Source organism: Alosa sapidissima, chromosome 4, assembly GCF_018492685.1.
Source record: "Alosa sapidissima isolate fAloSap1 chromosome 4, fAloSap1.pri, whole genome shotgun sequence".
NCBI classification, from domain to species: domain Eukaryota; kingdom Metazoa; phylum Chordata; class Actinopteri; order Clupeiformes; family Clupeidae; genus Alosa; species Alosa sapidissima.
Genome location: NC_055960.1, coordinates 30602840 through 30625540, shown reverse-complemented (window position 1 = coordinate 30625540; position 22701 = coordinate 30602840). Strand labels below are relative to the sequence as shown.

Sequence of the window (22701 nt, the reverse complement as noted above, 5' to 3'; positions counted from 1 at the left end):
GTGGCATAGTGGACACTATGCTGTAACACCATACTCACGTAAACTGTTATTAACAGTTTTTTTTTTTTCTTTCTTTTCCACTCCAGCTCAGTTTCAGATGTATTCAGCTGACAACAGGACAGGATGGATTGGTAAGTACATTTCTAAAACTTGATTTGGAAGTTGATTTTGTTGTTGTACATCATGATCTATCTGGTGGAGCTCCCATCCTGCACAACGTGCTTCTCATCTGATCCAGCTAAACCGTAGACATTTACGTCTCATGAAGAATGTTTACAGAAGCTGGTGGGATCTCCAAGCTACAACATCCAGATGCCTTGAATTATGGAGCCAGGAATCACACCCCTGCTGTTTTGAGTGATGTTTGCTTTCTGTATATAAATAAGGACCCTCCACAGACACACCACCTCCCATCACTTTTGAATCCATATACAGTGTGGCATATTGCAACACAGGGTCCTCAGTCCAAGCTCCTTGTACATACCCATGTGTCTGATTTCTGTTTGGAAACGTTGTTTTGGGTCTGTCTGGGCAGCACTGGGTGAGTGAGTCCTTATGTGACTCCTGCCCTGCTGTCGCAAGGACCTCTCGACCTCCTTGTGAGTTTTCCACTGATGGAGGAGGTCTGGGCACAAATAGCAAAGCACTTCCTGTGCCCTCTACGGGCCTCGCATGGACCCATGCATGCACTCCTGAACAAAGACAAACACACACACACATGAACATACAAAAGTAAATACCATTTCCCCCCACATCTATATGGGTTGCCCTGAGTTCCCCTCCAGACCTCCTGTGATGCTTTTGAAGTCCACAGAAGGTTGTTATTCACGTACAGGCTTTGGGCCTGAGAGTTATGAGCTCAGCAGGACTTTCTCTCGGCCCCCCCCCCCCCCCCCATCTCTCTCTCTCTCTCTCTCTCTCTCTCTCTCGTTCTATTTCTTTTCTCCCTCCCTCTCTTTCCCCCTACCTCTTTATGTGCTGTCCCATCCAGCAGAGCCTGGGCCTCCATGTGTCTGTCAGGGCAGCCTGCTGAGACGGTCTCACCGGTCCCCAAATGGCATTCCCACATGTATAGGATTCACTTTTCCCCAACCACAAACCCCTCGTGCGTGGGACCCCATGACATCATGGGATATCTCTGATGGATGATTCTTCATCCTCCGTTAGTTCCGTACTCTATATTCATCAATGCTGTTTTCCAGCGAGCCTGCCAGACATGGGCTCCCCTTTAATTAGGGGAGATCTTTGGAGATATGTGACCACAGCAGTTGCGTCCATGGTGCAGAAGACCATCGGTGCACTGCTTTGCAGCATATACTCTGGCATGCAAAAAAAAAAAAGAGTGAAATAAAGTGGTGTTATGTAATAGTCTGTCTCGACCAGGTCCAGGACCAGTCTTCAAAGCCATTTAAAATCCTGGAAGCATCACATTTTTATTCGTTCTCTCCTCCCAGTAAATGAGCAGGATCACACGCAACCCCGGTCACTAAAGGTTGTCCAGACTCATTGGGGGCAGCCGTGGCCTACTGGTTAGCGCTTCGGACTTGTAACCGGAGGGTTGCCGGTTCGAGCCCCGACCAGTAGGCACGACTGAAGTGCCCTTGGGCAAGGCACCTAACCTCTCACTGCTCCCTGAGCGCCGCTGTTGTTGCAGGCTGCTCACTGCGCCGGGATTAGTGTGTGCTTCAGTGTGTTTCACTAATTCACGGATTGGATAAATGCAGAGACCAAATTTCCCTCACGGGATCAAAAGAGTATATATACTTATACTTATACTTATACTTATACAATCTCTCAACCTTGAATGGAATACCCAACTCTCAGTCCCCCAACATACACATGTTTTCTTTGATGGCTTCTGTGGTGCCCCATCTCCTCCCCAAAACCCCCAAACCCTCAACAAACCAATAAATCTCATGCATATTGCATCTGCTGTTATTCGTCCCAAGGCACCACTGGGCTCTTGCATGGATGAGCAGTGACTGTGAGAAGGTCCTTGCTGAAAGTATGTGCTTTTCCCCTAGCTGCCCAGGATCATTTGTCATGTGACTTTCTCATGAGGGCGAGTGGGAGGGCGTTTTATGGCAGCCCATATGCCTTCATGGCTCCCGGGCCACCAGTGCTCTGCCTTTCATCTTTATTAGCCTGGCATGAGCGCTGGTTGCCCTGCAGCTCCTCGAAGCATGATGCCACCAGCCGCATCCTCCTCGTTTCCACATGCAGAACGTGGACATGGATACCGCCTCCTTTATCTCGCTCTCCCAGATTCCATTTGGTATTCCACTCTTAATTGTATTTCCGGGCAAGGTTTGTGTGATGCTTTGCTGTATGGTTGGCAATTTGTCCCTTTTGCATTACACCATTCAAATAATAGTAATAAAAAAAAATGGTCTAACAGGTTAGGAGCAGAGTACCCACTTATAGCCAAGGTATCCGTTATGAGAGTAACGCCCTCATAGACTGAGTGTGAGTGAGTGACTGACTGACTGTGAGTGCGTATGTTTGTAATGCTTGTCTACACTGTTTGGTTCTCAGTAGGGATCAGAACCTTTGCTGCCCAGTAATGTCACCAGTCAGAGTGCCCGCTGACTTGCTGAAGACCCAAGAGAACTTGTCATGTTGTCATTCAGCACCAGGCCACTCTGGGTGCGATCTCACTGTACTAGAGTGAAAGCGCAGATTTATTTGCCACTTGGGGCAATGGCGGAGTCCTGAGTAAAAGATTCCTTTCAACAGCGCCTAAAAGGGCTTATCATAAGCGTTCAGCCCCTGACATAAAGTGTTTGGCACAGATGTTAATTGTTATTCTGCTTGTCTGTGTCCATGGGGCAGGAAAGAGGGAGCGAGGGGAAGGATGAGAGGCCAACAGTATGGACGAAGTGAAAGGGAAGATGGAGGACAAGGTGGTGGTGGCAGTGTGTGTGTGGGGATGGGTGGGGGGGGGGGGGGGTACAGTCGAATCCCACCAACTCTCAGCTTTCTTTTGTATGGAAGTGTGACCCAAATTCCTGCTCTGGAATGTAGTTTTCTCCTCAGCGCTCGGTCCAGCTCAGACAAGCAGAGCGGCAACAGCACTTGTGTAGCCCGGCTGAGCGAGTGTATGAAGTGTAAACACTTGTTGAAAGCTCCTCATGTGAAGCCGTAAATGGTTCCATATGGGAGGCTGTGGGGCCTGGGCTCCTCGAGGGGCCAAGCCGGGATAGAGGAGAGGGGGAGAAATGGAGAATGAGCAGCAGGGAGACATGTCTGTTATATCAGTGCTTCCTTCAGGGGAGAGACAGATATGTCCTCATCCTACCAGAGAGGGTCCTTTTTCCTCCCCCAGGTCTCCTATTCAGTATCCCCTGTGTCTCACTCACCCTGTCCTCCTTTGCACTGTCACACACTCTATTTTTGATGTCTGATAAAATAAAATATAGTGGTGTTGGTAAAATCAATATTTTTGATCAAATTCTATTTTTAATTCTGAAGGCCTGCTCTTGACCCTGCTTGCTTCAGTAGAGATTGTGGACTTTATATGGTCCCTCAGTAATTGAATGTTTTTATAGTTATGCCTCATGCTACTGCGGTCTAGCAGCATGGCAGCAAAGGCCAAAAGGTTTTGTTTTTATAGAAATTAATCTAAATATTTTGTGATTAATTATATAGATACGTACTATTATGTTCATTTTCTCTCTTAGTGCTGGGCTTTGGGTAGGCAGGAAATATCTTTTTGTTCCTTAAAGTTTTGGGAATTTGTTTTCTTAACTCAAAACTTATGAACGCCATCCAGATATCAGTTACTTTTTACGAATGTCTGTCAGTTCTTTTTCAATTTACCATATAATGTCATTCCTTTAATTTGTAACTTTTATATTATTTGTAGCAAATATTGTGTAGTGCAGTTTAAAACCTCCACTTTCATTCTACAAAGTCCTGTTCATATGCCCCTTATTTGGTACAATGTAATGGGTCTTTTCATCTCAGTAAATAACTGAGACACACGCTGTGTTGAAATGTCAGGCTAGATGGTGCGCGCTTCTTTTGTATGCGAAGGTCATCTGACTGGCAGCGAGCTGTCGTGCGTCTCTGGTTTGGTTTTGGCATGCGTGAGTTGGGAAGAATCCTCAAAGCCCTCCAGATGCTGTCAGCCGGCCCAGATCGATTCTCCTCGCCAGCTCATGCCAAATCTGGATGACATTAGGAGCCCCACACTTATTTACACCACCTGAAACGCCCCACGCGGCGCCCAGAGCCCTTGAGAGGTGCGCAGCACACGGGAGCGCGGCCGCCCCGCCCTCTTGGGGCTCCTAACCCATCGCATGGGGCCCTGTTCAGGAAGTCGCCTTCCAGCCAGAGCGGATCATTTGAACCCTGGTTTGAAAAATGGGTTTTCTGGGGCCTTGGGTGGTGGGGTTTTATGTATGAGAGTGTAATGTAATGAAAACACAGGATGGAGCCAGTGCCTCCTGCTCCCCCTCTGCATCTCATTAATGAAACCCTGAGCCTCATCCATCACAGAGACCACCAGCTCCCCTGACTAGGAATCTGCCAGACATGTCGCCGTTGCAGGTGTGCAGTTCTCTCATGCTCTCTCACCCCTTTGTCATGACTCCCATTTTTCTGCTCCAATGTGCTTTTTCCAATCGTTTCTTTTCCTACTTCTCTCTGCTCCACCAGCTGAGTGTCTTTAGAGGAATCTCCACTCTCACTCCACATGCCCAGCCCCCTGCCTGCCTGGTGAGCTTTTAGCTATTACCTTCGCCATCATTCCCACAGTGCTCAGGCGCTCAGGAGTCTGGCCATCTCAATGAGGACTTGTTCTTGCTGTGATCAGGGTTGTCGATGCCTGTAGACAGGGATGTCATTTACTGCATGATAAGCAAAATATGCGTATAAAGAACAAGTGTTTCTGAAACGTACTGTAATAGAAGAGGAATGGGAAGAAACACATCTTTGTGAAGTATGTATAGATAGATAGATAGATAGATAGATAGATAGATAGATAGATAGATAGATACTTTATTGATCCCCAGGGGAAATTCAAGAATCAAGTGTTGCAAGTACTGCATCATATCAAAATGAATCATCATGTCATTTTATAAGTGTGCATGAAATCTGCAGCATGTTATCATTTTATTTTTAAACTATAATGTTAAAATTATGTTCAGATTTTTACAACAGCAAATCCTATTCATAAATCCAGAAAGTAAATGTTATCAGAAGGCCCCCGAGAAAGTAGCTGTATAACATGCTCCTTAATCATATAGAGAAGTTCTGCCTGGTAAATAATTTTATTAGCCATTTTGCTGTGTTTATAAATATTTCATTGTGTCTGTGCGTAAATAGATCAATAATATACGGGCAGATGTCAGATGTGAACAAACACTCAGAAATTTTAAAATCTTTCCATCATATCATTTTCAATATTTTGCTTAGATTGCCTCTGGAGCAGTCACCACAGGGTGGAGACCCATTCCCTCAAGATTTAGTGTTCGTGTAGTGGCGTGGTTATTGGAAATAGACTTTCACTCTTTAGTGAAATCCAAAAAAGGTCCGCAAGTTAAATTCTTTGAACAATGTCTTGCATGGCATTGATGTGCATGCTAAAATAATCAACTTTCCGCAAAAGTGCCTGAGAGAAAAGGCCATTGTATTTAGAGTTTTTGAGCAATTTAATCTACAAAATCTTCAGCACTCACTGAAGACAACTTCAGTGCTTTTAAATGTAATTTATCTTGTACTGATGGCAAAATATTTGCCATAGAAAATCATTTTGACATGTTTCAGTGTACTTGGAGCGAAATGGAAAGATGTTAATTGGAAACACACAATGACATCAAATGGATCCAGCTTTTGGTTTGCAATAGTCTACCATTGGAAAGGTTTACCAATATTTTACTACATGTTTTACTTTGTATAATTGTATGTGACCAATAAATGTTTTGTGATTTAAGTATGCAGACAGGATTCATTTCCTTAAAATCCCTTTTATAAACCATTAACTACACTCAAAAAGTCATTAGGTATTTTTTCCTTTGTAAGTCTAAGGAAAGGCTATAAAAAGGACTGTTTGTGCAGTCTGTACATTACCTTGCTATTCTATTCGCCACCAGTTTGCCAAATGCAGTACTTCTGTCAATTAGGGCTGCTCATTTCTGTGCCTCACACACTATGCACACCCACCAGCCAGAAGTGGCAGTCAAGGAGGATGACATGAATATAAAAGTCATAAATGTGACAAAATGAACTGTGCACGATTACTTGTAGCTTGTGCGATTAGGTAATTGCGTAATGGTAATTGTACAGCCAATGAACACAAAAGGAAAAGGGTACGGTTTCAGTCAAAGAGAGTTCGGATTATTTTTCTTTTAATGTTACTTTACTTCTACAGTTTCATTGCTGTACCAAAATATGTTTTCTTTTTCTCAGTGGGGAAAAATTGGAATGATGAGCCTTGCTGTAGAATGTATTTAGTCTTTATTATTTACCTTCACTTTCACTAAGGTTTAAACTGATATGAAAGTCATTCATTTGAACACCACTACATAAGTCTCATTCAAGACCTTTAAACTGTCGACTTATGGACAAGTGATATTCACAGGGCTTCCCTTTGACCCTGCTTTTGGTAATGTAGTACAGATTACAGAAGCACATCGTAATCGCAGATATTGCGACACTATTGACTAAACAGTCAAGTTTCATCAGACTGGCATATGAAGATGATGTTTTAAATGCATTTTCTTTCATGTTCTCTCCAATTCTGGTTTGAATCAGAGAATGTAGCCCTTTGGCTCTGTCCATTGATTTTGCCGTACCTTAGATATCCAGGCCTTCCCATGATTAAGAGGCCCGGGCTAACTGGCTGTTTGATGTGTGCACTGATGCTGGCGGTCCATGCGTGGTCATTTGAGCTGGAGCTCTGTGATGCTCTAAGTATGCCTGTTCCCTGTGAGTTGGGAGCTTCTCATCAAGCCTCTTTGAATTTCCCACGCGAGAGAGAGGGCAGTTAATTATTTATATAGTGGTTATCGACCTGAAAGGCACTTACCCTTGGCGTTAATTAATCTGGAAAAGTTTTCCTTGGAAGAGGCAACGTGTCTACCAAAGCGGAAGAGGGGGGACAAAGTTCAGGATGGGCTGTGTTTTGAGTGATTACACGTAGAGGATCAGGTGAAAGAAGGAGAGTTTTCAATGTGCTGCAGTAATTGAAGCCAGATGTGTCTCTGGGTAATAAATAAGACCCCCCCCCCCCTAACTTTCTCTGTGGTGTAAATGAGGAGAGCTGGTTTGATGAACAATTTGCCTGGACCCAATATCTCTACTCCCTTTCCCCCCTGAGGGGTCTCTGGAGATTGTGTCCCAGTAACTGAAGAGAAGTGAGCTCTGTGTGAGAGTGTGCTAGAGCTGCTCACATGGCTCTGCAGTGCAGCTCAGCAGCCTCTAACCTGCTCTGTGCGCCTCACAGATAAACTTCTGGAGTCTTCGCCTTTGTCTTTCATTTGTTTTGAGCTTGGCTAATAAGGACTCTGTCTAAATAAGGTTTCAGAGTCCATTCCAAGTCTTTCTGTCCAGACAAAATCTGAATCAAACTGGATAAAAACACAGCTTGTCTTTGTTTTGTCTAAATGTATGACTTTGTGTGAGGAGGGAAAGAAGTGATAGACCATTGTGGTCATTCCACAATAAGCCTGTGGTCATTAGAGTGATCTTAAGTTATTGTCAGATGGCATCTTTGTCTCTGAGTGTTTTGTTTTTCCTTTGTGGTATTGTATTTGGGGGTTTCTGTTAAGTGAAGATATGCCAAAACCGTGAGGGCAGGAAAAGAACACTATCCTCTCATGTCTTTCAGAGACCAGGAAAACCCTCAGGGTTCAACTCTGGATCGTCTTCCCAGATGAGATGAAAGTGTGGAGAAGTTAAAGGATCACGCAGATAACATAAGAACTCTTCACGTCCAGCTTTGTATTTTATATTGTTTTTTTTTCTCTTCTCTTTCCATTGTAAATGTACATTCTTAAGTGTTTTTTAATAAACCTTTAATTATTTTCCAAGAATTCTTGTTTTTGTCACATTTTTGTCATATTTTGCATTGGGTACAGGCTGTCAGTGTGAAAGCCTTCAGTGTATTCAAGAGCCACTCCAGACCCAGTCCAGGGCAATTACGCTGTCAGAGAGAGAATAGATGGTTCAATCAAAAAATCTGCCTAAGTCTTTCCCACACTTGTCGTGTTTGTCTATGCTTCAGACAATGAACCTAGATTATGGTATACACAGCTGAGAAAGATTAAGTTATTGTCATAGAATACACATTTGATAAACAGCAAAGAAGAACTCTGCATGCAAAGCTTGTGTTGGAAGCACTTCCCTTTCAATGTGTGCCCAGTTATATAAAGCACTGGCCTCATTTAATTAATTGAAAGCACGTAATGATTCAGATCCGGGAAGCGCAGTCTCTGCCTACTCGGACCTTCCGAATTTAAAGGATAAAAGAGTCACTGCTTGTTTGTGTCCTTTACTCCTGGCAAGACACTGATTAAGAGAAAGCAGAAGAGAGGGGATTTGGTCAGACGAGGGGGCGTTATCAGGCACTGAATCTCACTTGTCATGAGGATGTGCAAGATAGCTGGTCTCCCTTTACACGGTTAGATAAGGGGTCCGTATCCAGTGTTGGGGGAAGCAGCACCGAGGTTAACCGTGAAGGTGACGAGAGATGAGCCAGTCCACTGTGAATCCCCTCCTGCCCGTACACTCACACACACACACACACACACAGTGTGTTTCAGGTAGAGTGTTGTGCATTAATGACGTGTCCATTTTAATAAATCTCTTTGTATGAGGGGCAAAAGAGTGAGAGGAAGGCAGGGCTGTAACTACTTTTGGCCAGCTGCTGGCTTGCTTTGCCCTTTTTCATGGGTCTTGTTATTCAAATTGCATTATCCTCATCTGATGTGCCTTGAGGTACAAATAGTCAAAGCTGTACAAGATCCACAAATGTTTGGCAGTTAGGCTCTGGCCTTCTTGTCCGTAGTGAAATGTGAGGTGATCTGCAAATGCTGAAATGCAAGCCTCAGAAAACAAAAAAATAATCTTACGTGTCCTAATGCCCTTTCAAGAGCAGTTGTAAATACATTACAGATACACTCCTACATTCACATGTTTATTCAGTAGCCATAGTTGTCCAAAAACAGACAGAAGTGCAGGAAAAGAATGCATTATTTATCATGGTCTGCACCTTGGAATTGACCATGACCCCCCTTTTTGTTGTCAGCATAGTGTACTTGCATTTAAATGGAACAAGACATGTTTTAAAGGCTACGGAAATGATCATTAGCACTTTGCTGTAATGCAACAGGTCTTTCATCCATTTTAGATGGAGGCAGTAGAGGCTTGTTGTGTGTCTGCCTCTGATGAGTAGGCTGGGGGAAGAACGTGATGCTGTTGATTTGGATCCACTGCTTTGAGCTCAGAGGGAGAGTAGACTCTCGCCCTCTATGGCCAGAGCCTGTAAGGAAGAAGATGAGAAACTGGCAGAGTCGAAGTGAAATGCCTCTGATCAGTGTTCCAACCCTAGGTTTCCACGATCAGCACTGTGAGTGTTAGAGTCTCGTTGTCCTTGGTTCCTAATCCTTTGCCACTTGCAAATGTGCGACTGTTCTTCACTTTCCTCCTCCCAGTTGCCTGGTGGCCACTCCTCTGAGGTTAGTCGGGAATCTGAGGTGCCTTGTTTTTGCCTGTCGTTTGGAATTATGCGTGAGTGGCTCCATGGAAACAGCTTTCAATCTGATCTTGCATTTGTTTGAAATCATAAGGCAGGATAATTAAATGTGTTCAAGGTCTACAGATGAGCACCGGTGGAGGTGAATGGGGAGAGAGGGAGTCCAGGGAGAGAAACAGGAGACTAGGGCAGAGGCTTGCCAGAGTTCCTAGGACTCTGCCTCTAATTGAAACCAGAGGTGAAGCGCGGATGGTGACACGAGAAGCCTCGATGGCTGGCTTTCCGCCCAGTGGCCTTGCAGTCACGACGGGGGACCCTGCGCCGACCCCAGCGAGGGGGTCCGAGGGTTCGCCTGCGCTCACACTTCCATGTGAGCCCGACCTGGCTTTGTCTGGCTGCTTTTTGCTGCAGAGCCAGGCCAGCCATCCTAGACTGTAAAGCCCTAGGGCTTGTGGTTGATTTGCCTGAAACTGTAAGGCAGTTGGTGTTTGGGATGCAGTGAAGCAGGCAGTGTTATCGCCACTACCAGGAACAGTACTCCAGCTAGACACAACACATATACACATACACATGCACACACACACATCCGATTAAGAACGGAGGCACACACAAGTTAACCTCACACCCTATGGAGAACCATGCATGCTAATGTAAGAAAATGGATTATGTATATTATGGATATTTGTTTTAAAGTTGCTTTTGTCCCCTGGTTGAATGCACATTTTAATTGTGCATTTCATGAATGCCTAGTACTCCAAATTATGTTCTTGTTTTCACTGCAGCACATCAAGTGAACTCTCAAAGCCGATTAGCGAACCTACTAGTGCATATTTCAGCTCGCTCCGGAGAGAACAACCAAGCACTTTACTATTTTTTCTCCCAAAAATCCTCTGAAAAACAAAGGAGTGGCTTACCACTCCTTTGTTTTGAAATTTAATTATTCTATTCCGTTCTGTGACTAACCAAATGCATACTTGCATGAGTCACAAAGCATGACATGGACAGTTTGACTGTGGCTGGCCTGTCAGAAAGAACAATTTGGGCCGTCAGAATCCTCTCCATCATGTCCTTTTGATCTTGGAAGTGACTGAGTAGCTCTAATTATCTGACTCCGGTCAGTCTGAAACACCACACCTACACTTTGTGCTGTTACTATTGAATTATCTTAGCTCTGCTCATTGACTGATCAATGTCACCATTAGCTACTGACCATTTTACTTTCAGACTCATGTTAAAATGGATTTAATTATTTTTTGTCTCATCAATCTACACAAAATACTCCAATACTCCACAAAAAAACAGGTTGTTGAAAACGTTCTGTTTGCACTGTAGCTAGTTGAAAGTAGTCACTGACCAGACAGGGGCTTTAGCACTTGGTCAAAAAAAACTAAGGCATTTGAGGCTTTTGACCGGACAGAGAACAGACACTGTAGCCTCCCTTTGTGGGCCAAGCTAGTAATAGCATGCAGTCTAAAGAACGATTTGAACTACAGCCTTGAAAGTCCTTTTAGGCAAGTCCCTCCACTTGGCGGCCATATTGTAACGCTTTTTGGTCACTTATCGGGCATCTATTAAGGCAGAAATGCGTGTGCGCAAGGCTTCACGACACCATCCTTGCTCCAGCGGTGAGATCACAACACATGATTGGCGCGATGTATTCACATCACACCACATGATTGGCACAATGTATTCACATGTCAACTTTTTTGCCGCGGAAAGGGCGGGACATGTGTAGACAACTGCCATAGAAAGTCTCTGCTTGAACTACAGCTGCTTCCCCTGGTAAGAGGTAATACTATACATGAAATGCTCTTTCTTCCTCACAACAGAAAACGGGTCTATGACAAAGCTGCTGTCTTACCAATAACATGTCCCTGTGGTTGTGCAGTAATAGACATAGTCTTGATTTGGGGTTCAGATGCTCATTGTGACAACTGCATCAACAAAGAACACCTCATTTGCAAATATCTACTGAGCAGTGAGTGAAATTTTGACACCCCATCTCGTTATTATGCATTCTGCAATGCAATGCAAACAGACACATGCTTTTTGCCATGTATAATATTGTGTGTTTAATTCTTTAGGAATCGCTCCTCTCTCCTGAGTAATTAGTACACTCTAAGGACTTAACACTGTGTGAGTTGTGCACAATCACTTTGGAGCTTTTTCCCGTCATAGGATTCATAATTATTCCTTTGAAAAGCAATTTAATTTCCACCTCATTGCCTACTGAAACTCAAAGATATGTGTCCAACAGCCGAAATTAATTCTGCATTTGAAATGTTTCTGAGAGCTTTGTGCTGCAAATAGCAGCGCTTATAGTGGTAATCACCTTTATCTGTTATTGTTATCTATCAGGTTGGTTCTGAAGGAAATGACTGGAGAGGATGATGTGTTGCTCTTGTGCGTCACAGTCCTTCCCAGTGCTCTGTTTGGGTGGGAGTCTGCCCAGCAAATCATCCAGTCCATGGCACGCTGCCCCTGATGCAGTTCCACTGGACACGCAGCAGGGTGTTATGAAAAAGGGAAGCAGATAACACTATGATATCACACCTTCTAGCTTGTGCGCAGCTTAACATGGATCTGTTTCCATCGCTATGACCTTTTACAAGAATTGCATCAGGCTGAATTAAGGAGGCACTACTGCAGTAATAATAGACTTCTGGGCCCTTTTCATATGTTCTTCTGGACAGACACGGCTCGGTGACTTCGGTGAGATTCTTTTGTGTTAGATCCTCTATTTTCGCAAGGTATCCAGTCCCGCCTGGAAAGACTGACTGTCCTTTCTCCCCTCTGCTTGTTGTCTTTGGCCCGGGCTGGGCCGCAGGGTTGGATTCGCTCCAGCAAACTTCCATCCAAAACTCTCTACAAGGCCTTTAGTTGATTAGAAATTTTAATTCCAGGATTTTCATGACTATATTTGTGTCTGCTGTACTTTGCAGAAGGATAAATCACCTGTTAAAACATTAAAACGCAAATGAAGTTAATATCGTGTGAGATTTCTGGATTTATAGTCTGGCATAGTCTGCCAGCTGAAACACTTGCCTTTTTATAAGAGTTCAGTAGTCAGTAGTCTTCATTAAGCCTGTTTGTTTGTGAAACAGTTGTGTTCCCAGATGTTCCTAGACCACCAGCTGAATGATGTGTCTGATTCAGAGGCATAGTTGGCATCAGCAAAGCAACACTGGTGGTGCACAGCCAGTCGGCAATTCTCTGGACCAGGTAGTATTGCAAGAATGCCAGCTGGTCATCCAAACTCTTTGTAAAGGACTGACTGGCTGTGTGAATGGTTCATCTTGAAGGCCAGATCCGCTCAAGAGCAGCAGCTTCTTTGAGCTCGCCTGAATGTGCCCATCCTGCCGTAAGGCTCCTGTTGGTAGCCACTCATTATCAGAAAACAACATCCCCTCTCATCCCCTCTAAATCACGCCTCATTCCGCACAGGTGGTGGTGGCAGTAGAGGAGCAGAGAGACAAAAGCGTTTATCAACACGCCCAGTGAAGTGTGCCATCCAGATGAGGGGGGCTGCACGTATTTGTGCCGTCTCTTCGTAATGTTCTGCTCTCGTCTGCTGATGCCGTCTGATGCATCCGCAGGAGAAGCGGGGTGCGTTCCATGTGCCTGCCAGCTGAGAAGGAGGTTAATGAGCAGCCTGAAAGAAACTTGATCAGGCTCTTTACTGCCAACTTCTCTCATGCAGTCCGTCTCCTCAACTGTGATTGTGTTTGAGCTCACAGGCATGATTCATTGAGAAGTGAGCAAACATGAATCACTGGATTAATGAGCTAAACTTTGAAGTGTCTTTTGTTTGCCCTGGCCACCTGTGTGCAATGGCCAGTTGAATCACAGCGCAGACAGCCCCCTGCACCAGCAAATATATGTGTGTTTGTGTGTATTGCTTTAAGCCCTGAAATTGTTTGCACATTGTTTTTCTTCCTCTTTCCACTTTCGCCTTTTTCAGCCCCCAGCCCCCCCCCCCCCCCACCCCCCCACCTCTCTCCACTTTGCCTTGAAGTATTTTGTGTGAGACTAATTTGAAAACGGGTGGGGTCAGGTGCTGAGGCTGATTGTTGAAGGCTTTGTTTTTGTTTTGGTCGCTGCTGTTCCGCGTGAGGTGAGCGGGCTCCTCGGTACGGGGGGGGGGGGGGGGGGGGGGGGTGGTGTTGAGGTGCATCTGAGCGCCCCCATGGCGGCGAGCGCTCCCTTGGCCCGTCTCTGGAAAGAGCGACGTGTCGCTGGGGCAGCTCTGCTCCCTCGTCACCACGCGTCTCACCTCTCCGCCGCTAACGCCGTCCTCCTTACATTCCAAGGAGACAGGAGCCCTTTTCTCAGCCGCTGCCCTGGCCGTGGTGTGTGCAGCCTTAATGAGTTGGTGCCCCTGACTCAACTCCTCTTATTATGCAGCAACATTTTTATTCTTATCAGTCCATGCAGAACAGGTACCAGGGTGACGCTGAGTTAATCAGATGACATTTTTTTTTCTGGCACCCTTTTTAGAAGTTCATTATTGTAATTAAGAGCATCAACACCTTTTCCCCTCCACCCTCTATGGAGGGTACCCATGACTCAGACCATCAAGAGTCCAATTGGACTGAAGGAGTTCGAGGGAACAGAAACAATACTTTGGGTGTGCCAGTGTGTTGTGTTTGAGTGCTAAACAATTAATGGTCTTTTCAAAAATCTTTAGTTGCCCAACTCCAATATTAAGATGTTAATTAACACCCCTGAGCTCTTCTGGCAATATAAGCGCACCCAGTTATGCTCTCTCCATCTGAGTAAAGAGAATCCCTATCTGCATTTGTAGTTCCTAATCAAGTTTACTTTCACGCTTGAATCATTACAGTACATTTCTCCTAGTCAGACAGCAGATGGCCATTAATCTGATGGCTTGTTTTTTCATTTGGAACAGTGCCATAAAAGCATAAAGCTACTGATAGGCAGGAGCATGTATTATGCTAACTAGCGATATGGCATTGATAAGTCGCAGTGTTGGCTGGGCGCTAATCTCTGCTGGCTAGTTCATGTACCCCATAGTGTTCCTAATCACCTCCATGATATAGGTCCCTTATCAGTCACTCCAGCTTAAAAGCACATCCATGGAAAATACATTCATGGCTGTTTGTTGTTGGAACAGTTTTGTTTGCAGCTGTAGGTTTTCTCTTACTCTGACATAAATCTGACTTGATTTATTATTTGATTTGGTGCCATCCTTGCCGTTGGCTCTCCCCTCTCCGCTCCTCTGTGCTGAGTGGGCTTGGGTCATCGGCGTCCAGCCTGCCACATGTGGAAATGAGGGACGTGTGAAAACAGCAGCTCAGTGAGACTCATCACCAGCAGAGTGTTCGCCCTCACCTCGGCCTGATGATGCTCTCGAGCAGTTCAGACTCGGGGGAGAAAACACCCGTGAATGTAGACAACCATGTTCAAAAGCTGCAATAACCACAGGGTTGCAGAGTCAATTTGTGTTATTCCCTCTAGTTTGCTCCTGCTCCATGTTTGTGTGTGTGTGTGCGTGTGCGTGTGCGTGTGTGTGTGTGTGTGTGTCTGACTGTGTGAGTGCACCACCTACACTGTCCTACACTGTCTGTGTGTTGAAGAGGAGAGAGCATGAGGAGAACTGTTTTGTTCACCCCTGGGCCCGTATCTATATGGGAAGTTGGACCAGGTGTTTTGGTTGATATGTTGGGAGTTATTAGCCAGGTCAGTGGTGGTAGGAAAGCAGGGAGAACAGCATTACATGGATCACACATAAGAGCTTTTCGATTTTACTGGGTTTTCTTGTAGACATATTAGATTTGATATCTCTTCCAGGAATCTTTCTGGTAAAAATAGTAGCTGTGTGCATTTACATATTGTATATCCACTGAGATATGCTTTCTCTACATATATATTGTATATCCACTAAGATATGCTTTCTGTTTTCCTTTATCTTGAGGGGAACAGGTTGAGCATGTCTTTTGGACTGTATTCTCAATTTTTTACCACACCATGTCCAAGGTCTGCTTTTTATGTTTTTTTTTATTATTATACTATGTTTTTTTTATTATTACACTTTGAAATCAGACTTCTGAGTGATTCCCATCTTCCTTGAAAAAAAGTGTTATTATTCTCCTGAGATACACTTACATGTACCTCCATATGCTTTCATTTTTGCCTGACTGGTTCAAGAGATGCCTATTCCTTAACATTATCCTGAGTGCCAAATGCATTCCTTTATTATTTTGAATGATTATGCTGAATGAGAGATTGCAAGGTGCTTTATTCTTGTAATGAGATGTAACGCTGGCTTTAACCATGGCATCTCTCTCTATCTCTCTCTCTCTCTGTCTATTTGTGTCAGTATTTGGGTGGTCTTAGACAGCTTCAAGCTGGTTTATGTTTAACCTTATCTTGATCCCTGGATGTACCGTATGTTTAAACATCAGCAGCTACTCAGATGGCTGGGTGTTTTTGTTAATACTCATGCACAAACAGACACATTCAGAATGAGAGAGCAGCAGCCTCCCAGGCTCCTGGAAGGAAAGGAAAATATGCAGGGAGCACATTAATTGATTCTCTTTGCAGATATTGTCTTGAGGGTACACGGACACAATGCGCAATGAGGAGACTGGCCTCCTACATGTTTTTAAATTTGCTGCAATTCAGAGAGATTTAAGAACAAAAAAGCACAAAGACTGCTAAATTAAGTGTTCCTGTTGTTTGGATGATCATTATTGCTCTACTTAGAGAAAAGCAGATGGACTGCTTCCTTTTCTGCCATTGTCTACACTTAACATGTATTGAATCTCTTGCTGCCTACTGTATGTCTTTGTGGCTCTTGATATTTACAACAAGTTTGAAGGGAAGTGCCATGGTGTCAGTGATTCACCACGCAATATTGGGGTATTCACACATTTCCAGTCATCGGTTTTATCCAATGGGCTATTATGAGAAATAATTCTCTATTTCTATTATTCACTTATTATTGACTTTTCAGCCCAGAAGAAAGCAGTTAATGGGAAAGGAAGTGCACATGGAGTGCTTCTGCTCCTATAATCTCAACTTACTGAAACAGGGACGCTTGAATGAATAGGACACCATCAGTGGACTTCAAACTCGTGATTTCATACAGGTCTTCATACGAAGAAATCTCCGGCCATGGTCCTTTAGCCACAGCAAGGGTCAGGCACCACAAGTGATTGAGTCTCCTAGGTGAAATGTGGGCCTGGATGATGACGAGGACCCTCCAATGGCTTTGCATTTCTTGCTCTCAATTTGGGAATGAGCTGGAGACATACGGAACATTTCACTTGTGAGTAGTAATTCCATTTTCCTAGAAGCAAAGAGACTTCCTATTTTGCAATGGACAGGGAAATGAACTCTGCAAAATGTAAATTTGGTCTCAACAGCACTGAATGTATTCCATGAGGGTGTACACCTGATTTAATTCAGGTCCTCTGAACTTCACATCATTATTCAGCACCTCTGCCTAACCTATTCACACTCTCTTCAGTTTTTATGTCCAACGTGTCCATCATGCAAATACACACACACCTTTCCCACTGAACTTCTGCATGTAATGTTTTCTTTTCACCTTTTTCCTGACTATGGATGCCTGATGTTGATGTGTGCTCTGGAATTGGAAGATACTTGGAAGCCTGTTTCCAGGACAACTATTGTAATTGCTAGCTGGATTGCTCAGTGGTTTGCTTTGGCTGGTTGCACAGCTGGTGCATTCAGTTATTTAGTGGATTATGTATCATGAAACACTCAATAACACTCAGAGGAGTCCATCAAAACTCATATGTTTCTCTGGGCTCAGAAATGTCAGTGCATGGACAGTTTTATTAAGGAGAATGTGTTTTTAGTTAAATAACAAATTTTATATTTGTGGGTAGAAAACTTAATTAAATGCCCATCTATATGCTGTAATTTATTTTAATATTTACAGTGCAAAAAATGTCATCCTTTGAACTCTGAATGACCAGGTCCAGAGCAATTCATGCAATTATTTTATGGAAAAGGTGAGAATCATAACTTGGTGAGAAAAACCTGTTCCTACAGAGCCATTGGATTTATTACCACAGGGGCCTATTTTTAGTCCAATAATGGTCTTAATGGTATTTTTTATAGCTTCCTGTTCCTAACCCTCTTAGGAAACCAGGGATGAATATTCTGTTTTACATGGGCAGAATGATGTCACCACTAAATTTAGTGTCAGTGTAGATCTACAGTACCAGGATGTCTGTATGATAAAAAAACAAAACAAAAGAATGGAATAGTCTGGGGTTTTAGGTATGTATGCAGGGAACATAAACAGTCACTGTGGGAATTCTCTCCGATCGATCAGCTCTGTGAGTCAGAGGAGGCAGAATGAGGAGGGTGCGCGAGGCATGCAGATGCATCACTAGTTTCACTGTTATCACGCTTTGTTTAGAATTCACATTATGGAGGACCGCACTGTTTAGACACCGGGAAAACTTCTAGTCTAACAGTTCTGTCCAGAGGGATAAGAATTGTAAGCAGTCCGGCTTTATCACATTCTCCAGACATGATGTTTCACTGCAATCTTAATTTGGTGCCATGCAAAATGAAACTCATCCACCTTGACTGCAGTTGCTTTTTTTTGCTGCAGATGAAAAAGAGTCCTGAAGCTGAGTGTTTTTGTGAGGCTGTTTTTGCTTGCTGAGATGACTTAGATAACCGTGCTTTGCACCGATGACCTGTGGGTCAGGTGCTGCTAGTAGTTTGGAGAGATTTATGCAGTAGCTCCAAGAGGCACTTTTGTAAAACCTTGAATTTTAACTTATTTACCAGTGGTTCCCAGGCATTGACCAGAGCCCAGCCTCTCCCAATAAGCAGTTGGGTATGTGCGTGGGTGTTCGTCAGGGGGTGGCTGTCAAGGTTTTATCCAGACATCTCTCCTGGCAACTGCAGCCTGTACATATAGGAACAGCGCGTGCCTCATATTCATTGATATTTTATAAGCCAAACAGCAGTACTGCTGGCCAGTCCTGCTACCTGATCTGCATCGCTTAAACCATATTGTTCCAGCGTCATCATAATTCACTTTTCCAACATTTCTCCTGCACGGGATGAAATGCTCAGCAGCAATGCTGGCTTTTAATGAGCTCCTGGTCGTCGTGGGGATTGTAAAGAGGGTAATAGAAGAGTCCGGGGGAATTGTATCATCAGCACTTTTGTTGAATGAGTTCAGAACACTGACTGTTGTAATACTGAACACCTGAAATGGAGCAAGTCAGCAGGGAGAACATTGCATTCATAAAGAGCAAGTTTAACCACTGTGATTCTCAGAAGAGCCATAGTACTTAATAGTGATAGAATTTTCTCCCTCACCCTAAGCCCTGCACAGAACAGGAGACAACATCAGACAGAAACACTTTTTGTGTCATTTTATGTTGACTTTTAGCAATTTAGCACTTAGCACATCTGGGACTCTGCTCTGCTTTGTATCCTTATACTATACAGTATATCTAAATGTGTCTATTGTCTACATTTAAACCCCTGAGGCTCTAAAAGGGTGAGGTACAGTACTGAGTCAGGGAACTGTAAGATGCTCCAACACTGCAGGCTGACCAGTCCCCTATGGCCCCTGTACTGTGTGTGTGTGTGTGTGTGTGTGTGTCCATGCCTCAGGTTTGCTCAAACACAGCCCTCCCCCTGTCTGTTCATTTGTCCTCTTTGTATTCACCAAGGTACTTTGTGAGAATTGTTAGCAGCCCTGCTATCTGTTCCAGAACCTGCAGGTACAACCTTATGTCTGTCAGGTGCGTGAGGCCTTTGGACCCGACAGAAGCAGTAGCAGATCTTAATGGTCTATATGCGTACCATTAGGGATTTAGCGTTAGCCCTGTGGGGCTAATTAGCACACTCCAAACGAGGCTCATTATCCTCAGACTTAGCACTGCAGTGTTCGAGATACCTGCCCCCCACCCTGACACCCTCCCTGCCAGACCTCTCCATCGGGAAACAGTTAGGCTGCATTCTATTGGTTGAAGTGTTTCCAACTATTTCTTGCTTGCCATTTCCATTGGTATTCACTGGCAGTGTAAGGACGAATGGCAAGATTTTATGTTGTGAAAACTGAAGTGAATATTTTTTATTGCCAGACATTAGATGGATTTCTGTCTGTCTCTGTCTCACTTTGTATAATTCCTCATATTAATATTTAATCTTTGTACCTACTCTCAGCCCAAACTTCTAAAATCCAAAGCCACACACACACATACACACACACACACACACACACACCAAGCATAGCTGTTTTCTGACCATAGTGATGCACATCACACACCTTCCCACTCTGTTTACTCTTGGCTGTATGCAGGGGCACGGAATAGACGCGTGTCACTGGGCACATACCAAATGGGGTTGCCACGAGCACTCCAGCTGGGTGCTAAATGCTTTGGACCACCCTGCTGAGTGTGTGTGTGTGTGTGTGTGTGTTTGGGGGGGGTGGGGGGTCAGGAGAGGAGAGGTGCGCCCGGACACTCCTCATAATAGCCCATTCGATTTCTGTTCATCACTGCTTCCACTGATGGGTCAGGTACCGTAGCTGACCTTGGGCTGCAAAATTGTATGGAGAGCGAGAGCAGGCCCAGTTTCCCCTGTGGAAAACATCCCCTCTCTCCTGTTCTCTATCCTCTAGTTCCCTTAAGCACTGGCACAGGTTAAGAAGGTACCTAAAACATGCAGCCCTCTCATTTGTCACAGATTAACTCATTTTTGACACAGCTGTATCATATTAGCACCAGAATAGATTCAAGACCGATAGTTTCACAGCATTACCATTTAAAGAGTTTTGAAGCGGTTGTGGCAAGGATTTCAACTGGCTCGGCTTACCTTTAATATCTTTTAGAATATTTAAAATAAAAAAACATAATGGCACTGCTCAAAACACCGGCCAAGTAACTCAGTGGTAAGGAAAATAGCTTTCTGAAACATAACATACCTTTTTTGTTGGGCTTTGTGTGAACCTTTTCATATTTAATTAAACAAAAAAAGATAAATAAAGCTGTTTATGATATCTTGGCAATTTACAACATTTCTGATATGACACTAAGACTTGCTAACTGCTTAGTCCTAATGTCCTACTCAGTATTCAATTTGTGTGAGTGCTGCAGATGTTGTGTGATTCATTGAACACACAGATGGTGTATAACTTGAGCCCATTTATGTTTGTGGCTGAAGTCCTTTTTCAGAGCACCTGCAACACAATGCAAATCATGCAATGGTATGTAGATTAGTGGAAGTGACATGCTAATGTGTGGTTGGATTCTGATGCACATGTGAAGAATAAGCACTATGCTGTTGAGAGTGGTGATGATGTTTGTGATTATCTCTCTAGGGCTATTATTTTCCTGTTCATTCACACTAATATGTATTATTTATGTCAATAATTACAGATAAAATCTAAGCAAACAATTTATCCTGACAGAACTCTTGTACAATTGAAATTCTGTTAGGGTATAGTATAAGTATATAAGTATATATACTTTTTGATCCCGTGAGGGTCTCTGCATTTAACCCAATCGGTGAATTAGTGAAACAAACAGCACACAGTGAACACACAGTGAGGTGAAGCACACACTAATTCCGGCTCAGTGAGCTGCCTGCTTCAACAGCGGCGCTCGGGGAGCAGTGAGGTGTTAGGTGCCTTGCTCAAGGGCACTTCAGCCGCGGCCCACTGGTCGGGGCTCGAACCGGCAACCCTCCGGTTACAAGTCCAGAGTGCTAACCAGTGGGCCACGGCTGGGAGAGTGCTAACCAGTGGGCCACGGGATACATCACAGTACTCAAAGAACATGAAATAGTATTGTAGTTTATTTTAGAATGGTATGATTTACATTACATTACATTTAGCAGACACTTCTTGACCAAAGTGACTTACATATGTAATGCTATATTACAAGGGATCACATTGTCCCCGGAGCAACTTGGGGTTAAGTGCCTTGCTCAAGGGCACAACGGTGGAAGCCGGGAATTGAACCGACAACTTTCAGGCTACTGCACGCTAACCCAGCTCCTTAACCACTACACTACCACCCCCATTTAATCCAGGTAAATGTAATTGTGTGTAAACACTGTACATTCTGTCCTCTGCAGATTTCCCATTCCCAAAATACTGTATATCTGTTACTATGTCCCTTAACAGACACCCTTTCGGTCTTTTCACCGTGCACTTTAAACATGGAGTGAAACCCCATGTGATCACTCTTGGTTACGTGGTTATTGAAAGAGCATGCCCAGTGTCCTCATGGGTCCACTACATTAAGAAGAATATGTTTTTTTTTATTGTTTCTTTTACAATAAAAGAACCTACAGACCCCAAGTCACATATTTGATTCATGCAGCTCAATGTTACTGTTCTTTGAAGGTCCCCCTCAAAGGAGCCAAATGATTGTTTTTATTTCTTGGACATCAATGCGTGTTCCTTTATTGAATTTTAACTGGATTCTGATCCTCAGGATGAGCAATGAGTCATTGCTGCAGGCCAAACTAGCCCAGCAATCCGAGAAGGAGATCAATAGTGTGTGTGTGTGCGTGTGTGTGGCCAGTGATTGGAATCCAGCAAATGAGAAGAAAGTAAATGAGTAAACAAATGAAATGGAGAAAGAAAGGGGTGGAGAGATGGGTGGAAGGAAGGAGGAGGAGTTTGAGTGTTCCAGGAATGTGTCTGAAATTAAAGACAACAGAGGGACATGCAAATGAGGTTTAACGAGACATTATGACTACGATTTCAACCAAAATCTTTTGAACAGTACACCTGCAAAATTGTTATGAATGAAACCACAACTCTTTGAGACATCAAGGGGATGCTGAACAATAAAATAACAGACTTGGTTCAGTTTGTTTAGTGTATGAACATCCTCATGAATACCTGATGGTGGATAGGGATGGAATAGCTCATCAGGTTTACCACATCAGCTTCTGACATCTATTCACGTGACTGACCAGCCCCCCTTATAGCTACCACAATAGAGCTAGTCTGCGCAAAAATGGTC

At 43.9% G+C, this 22701-nt stretch overlaps 1 protein-coding gene across 3 annotated transcripts in view; it reads left to right on the top strand.

The window, feature by feature from the left end:
- rad18 (RAD18 E3 ubiquitin protein ligase) overlaps positions 1-8036 on the top strand; it is a 48403-nt gene extending 40367 nt beyond the window's left edge. For all 3 annotated transcript variants that reach the window (XM_042089051.1, XM_042089050.1, XM_042089052.1), the window contains 2 exons: positions 87-131; positions 7832-8036. In XM_042089051.1, the coding sequence (XP_041944985.1) occupies positions 87-111 (25 nt within the window). In that variant the 3' untranslated portion in view covers positions 112-131; positions 7832-8036. The remainder of the gene's footprint in view (positions 1-86; positions 132-7831) is intronic.
- The last annotated feature ends 14665 nt before the right edge of the window (positions 8037-22701 follow it).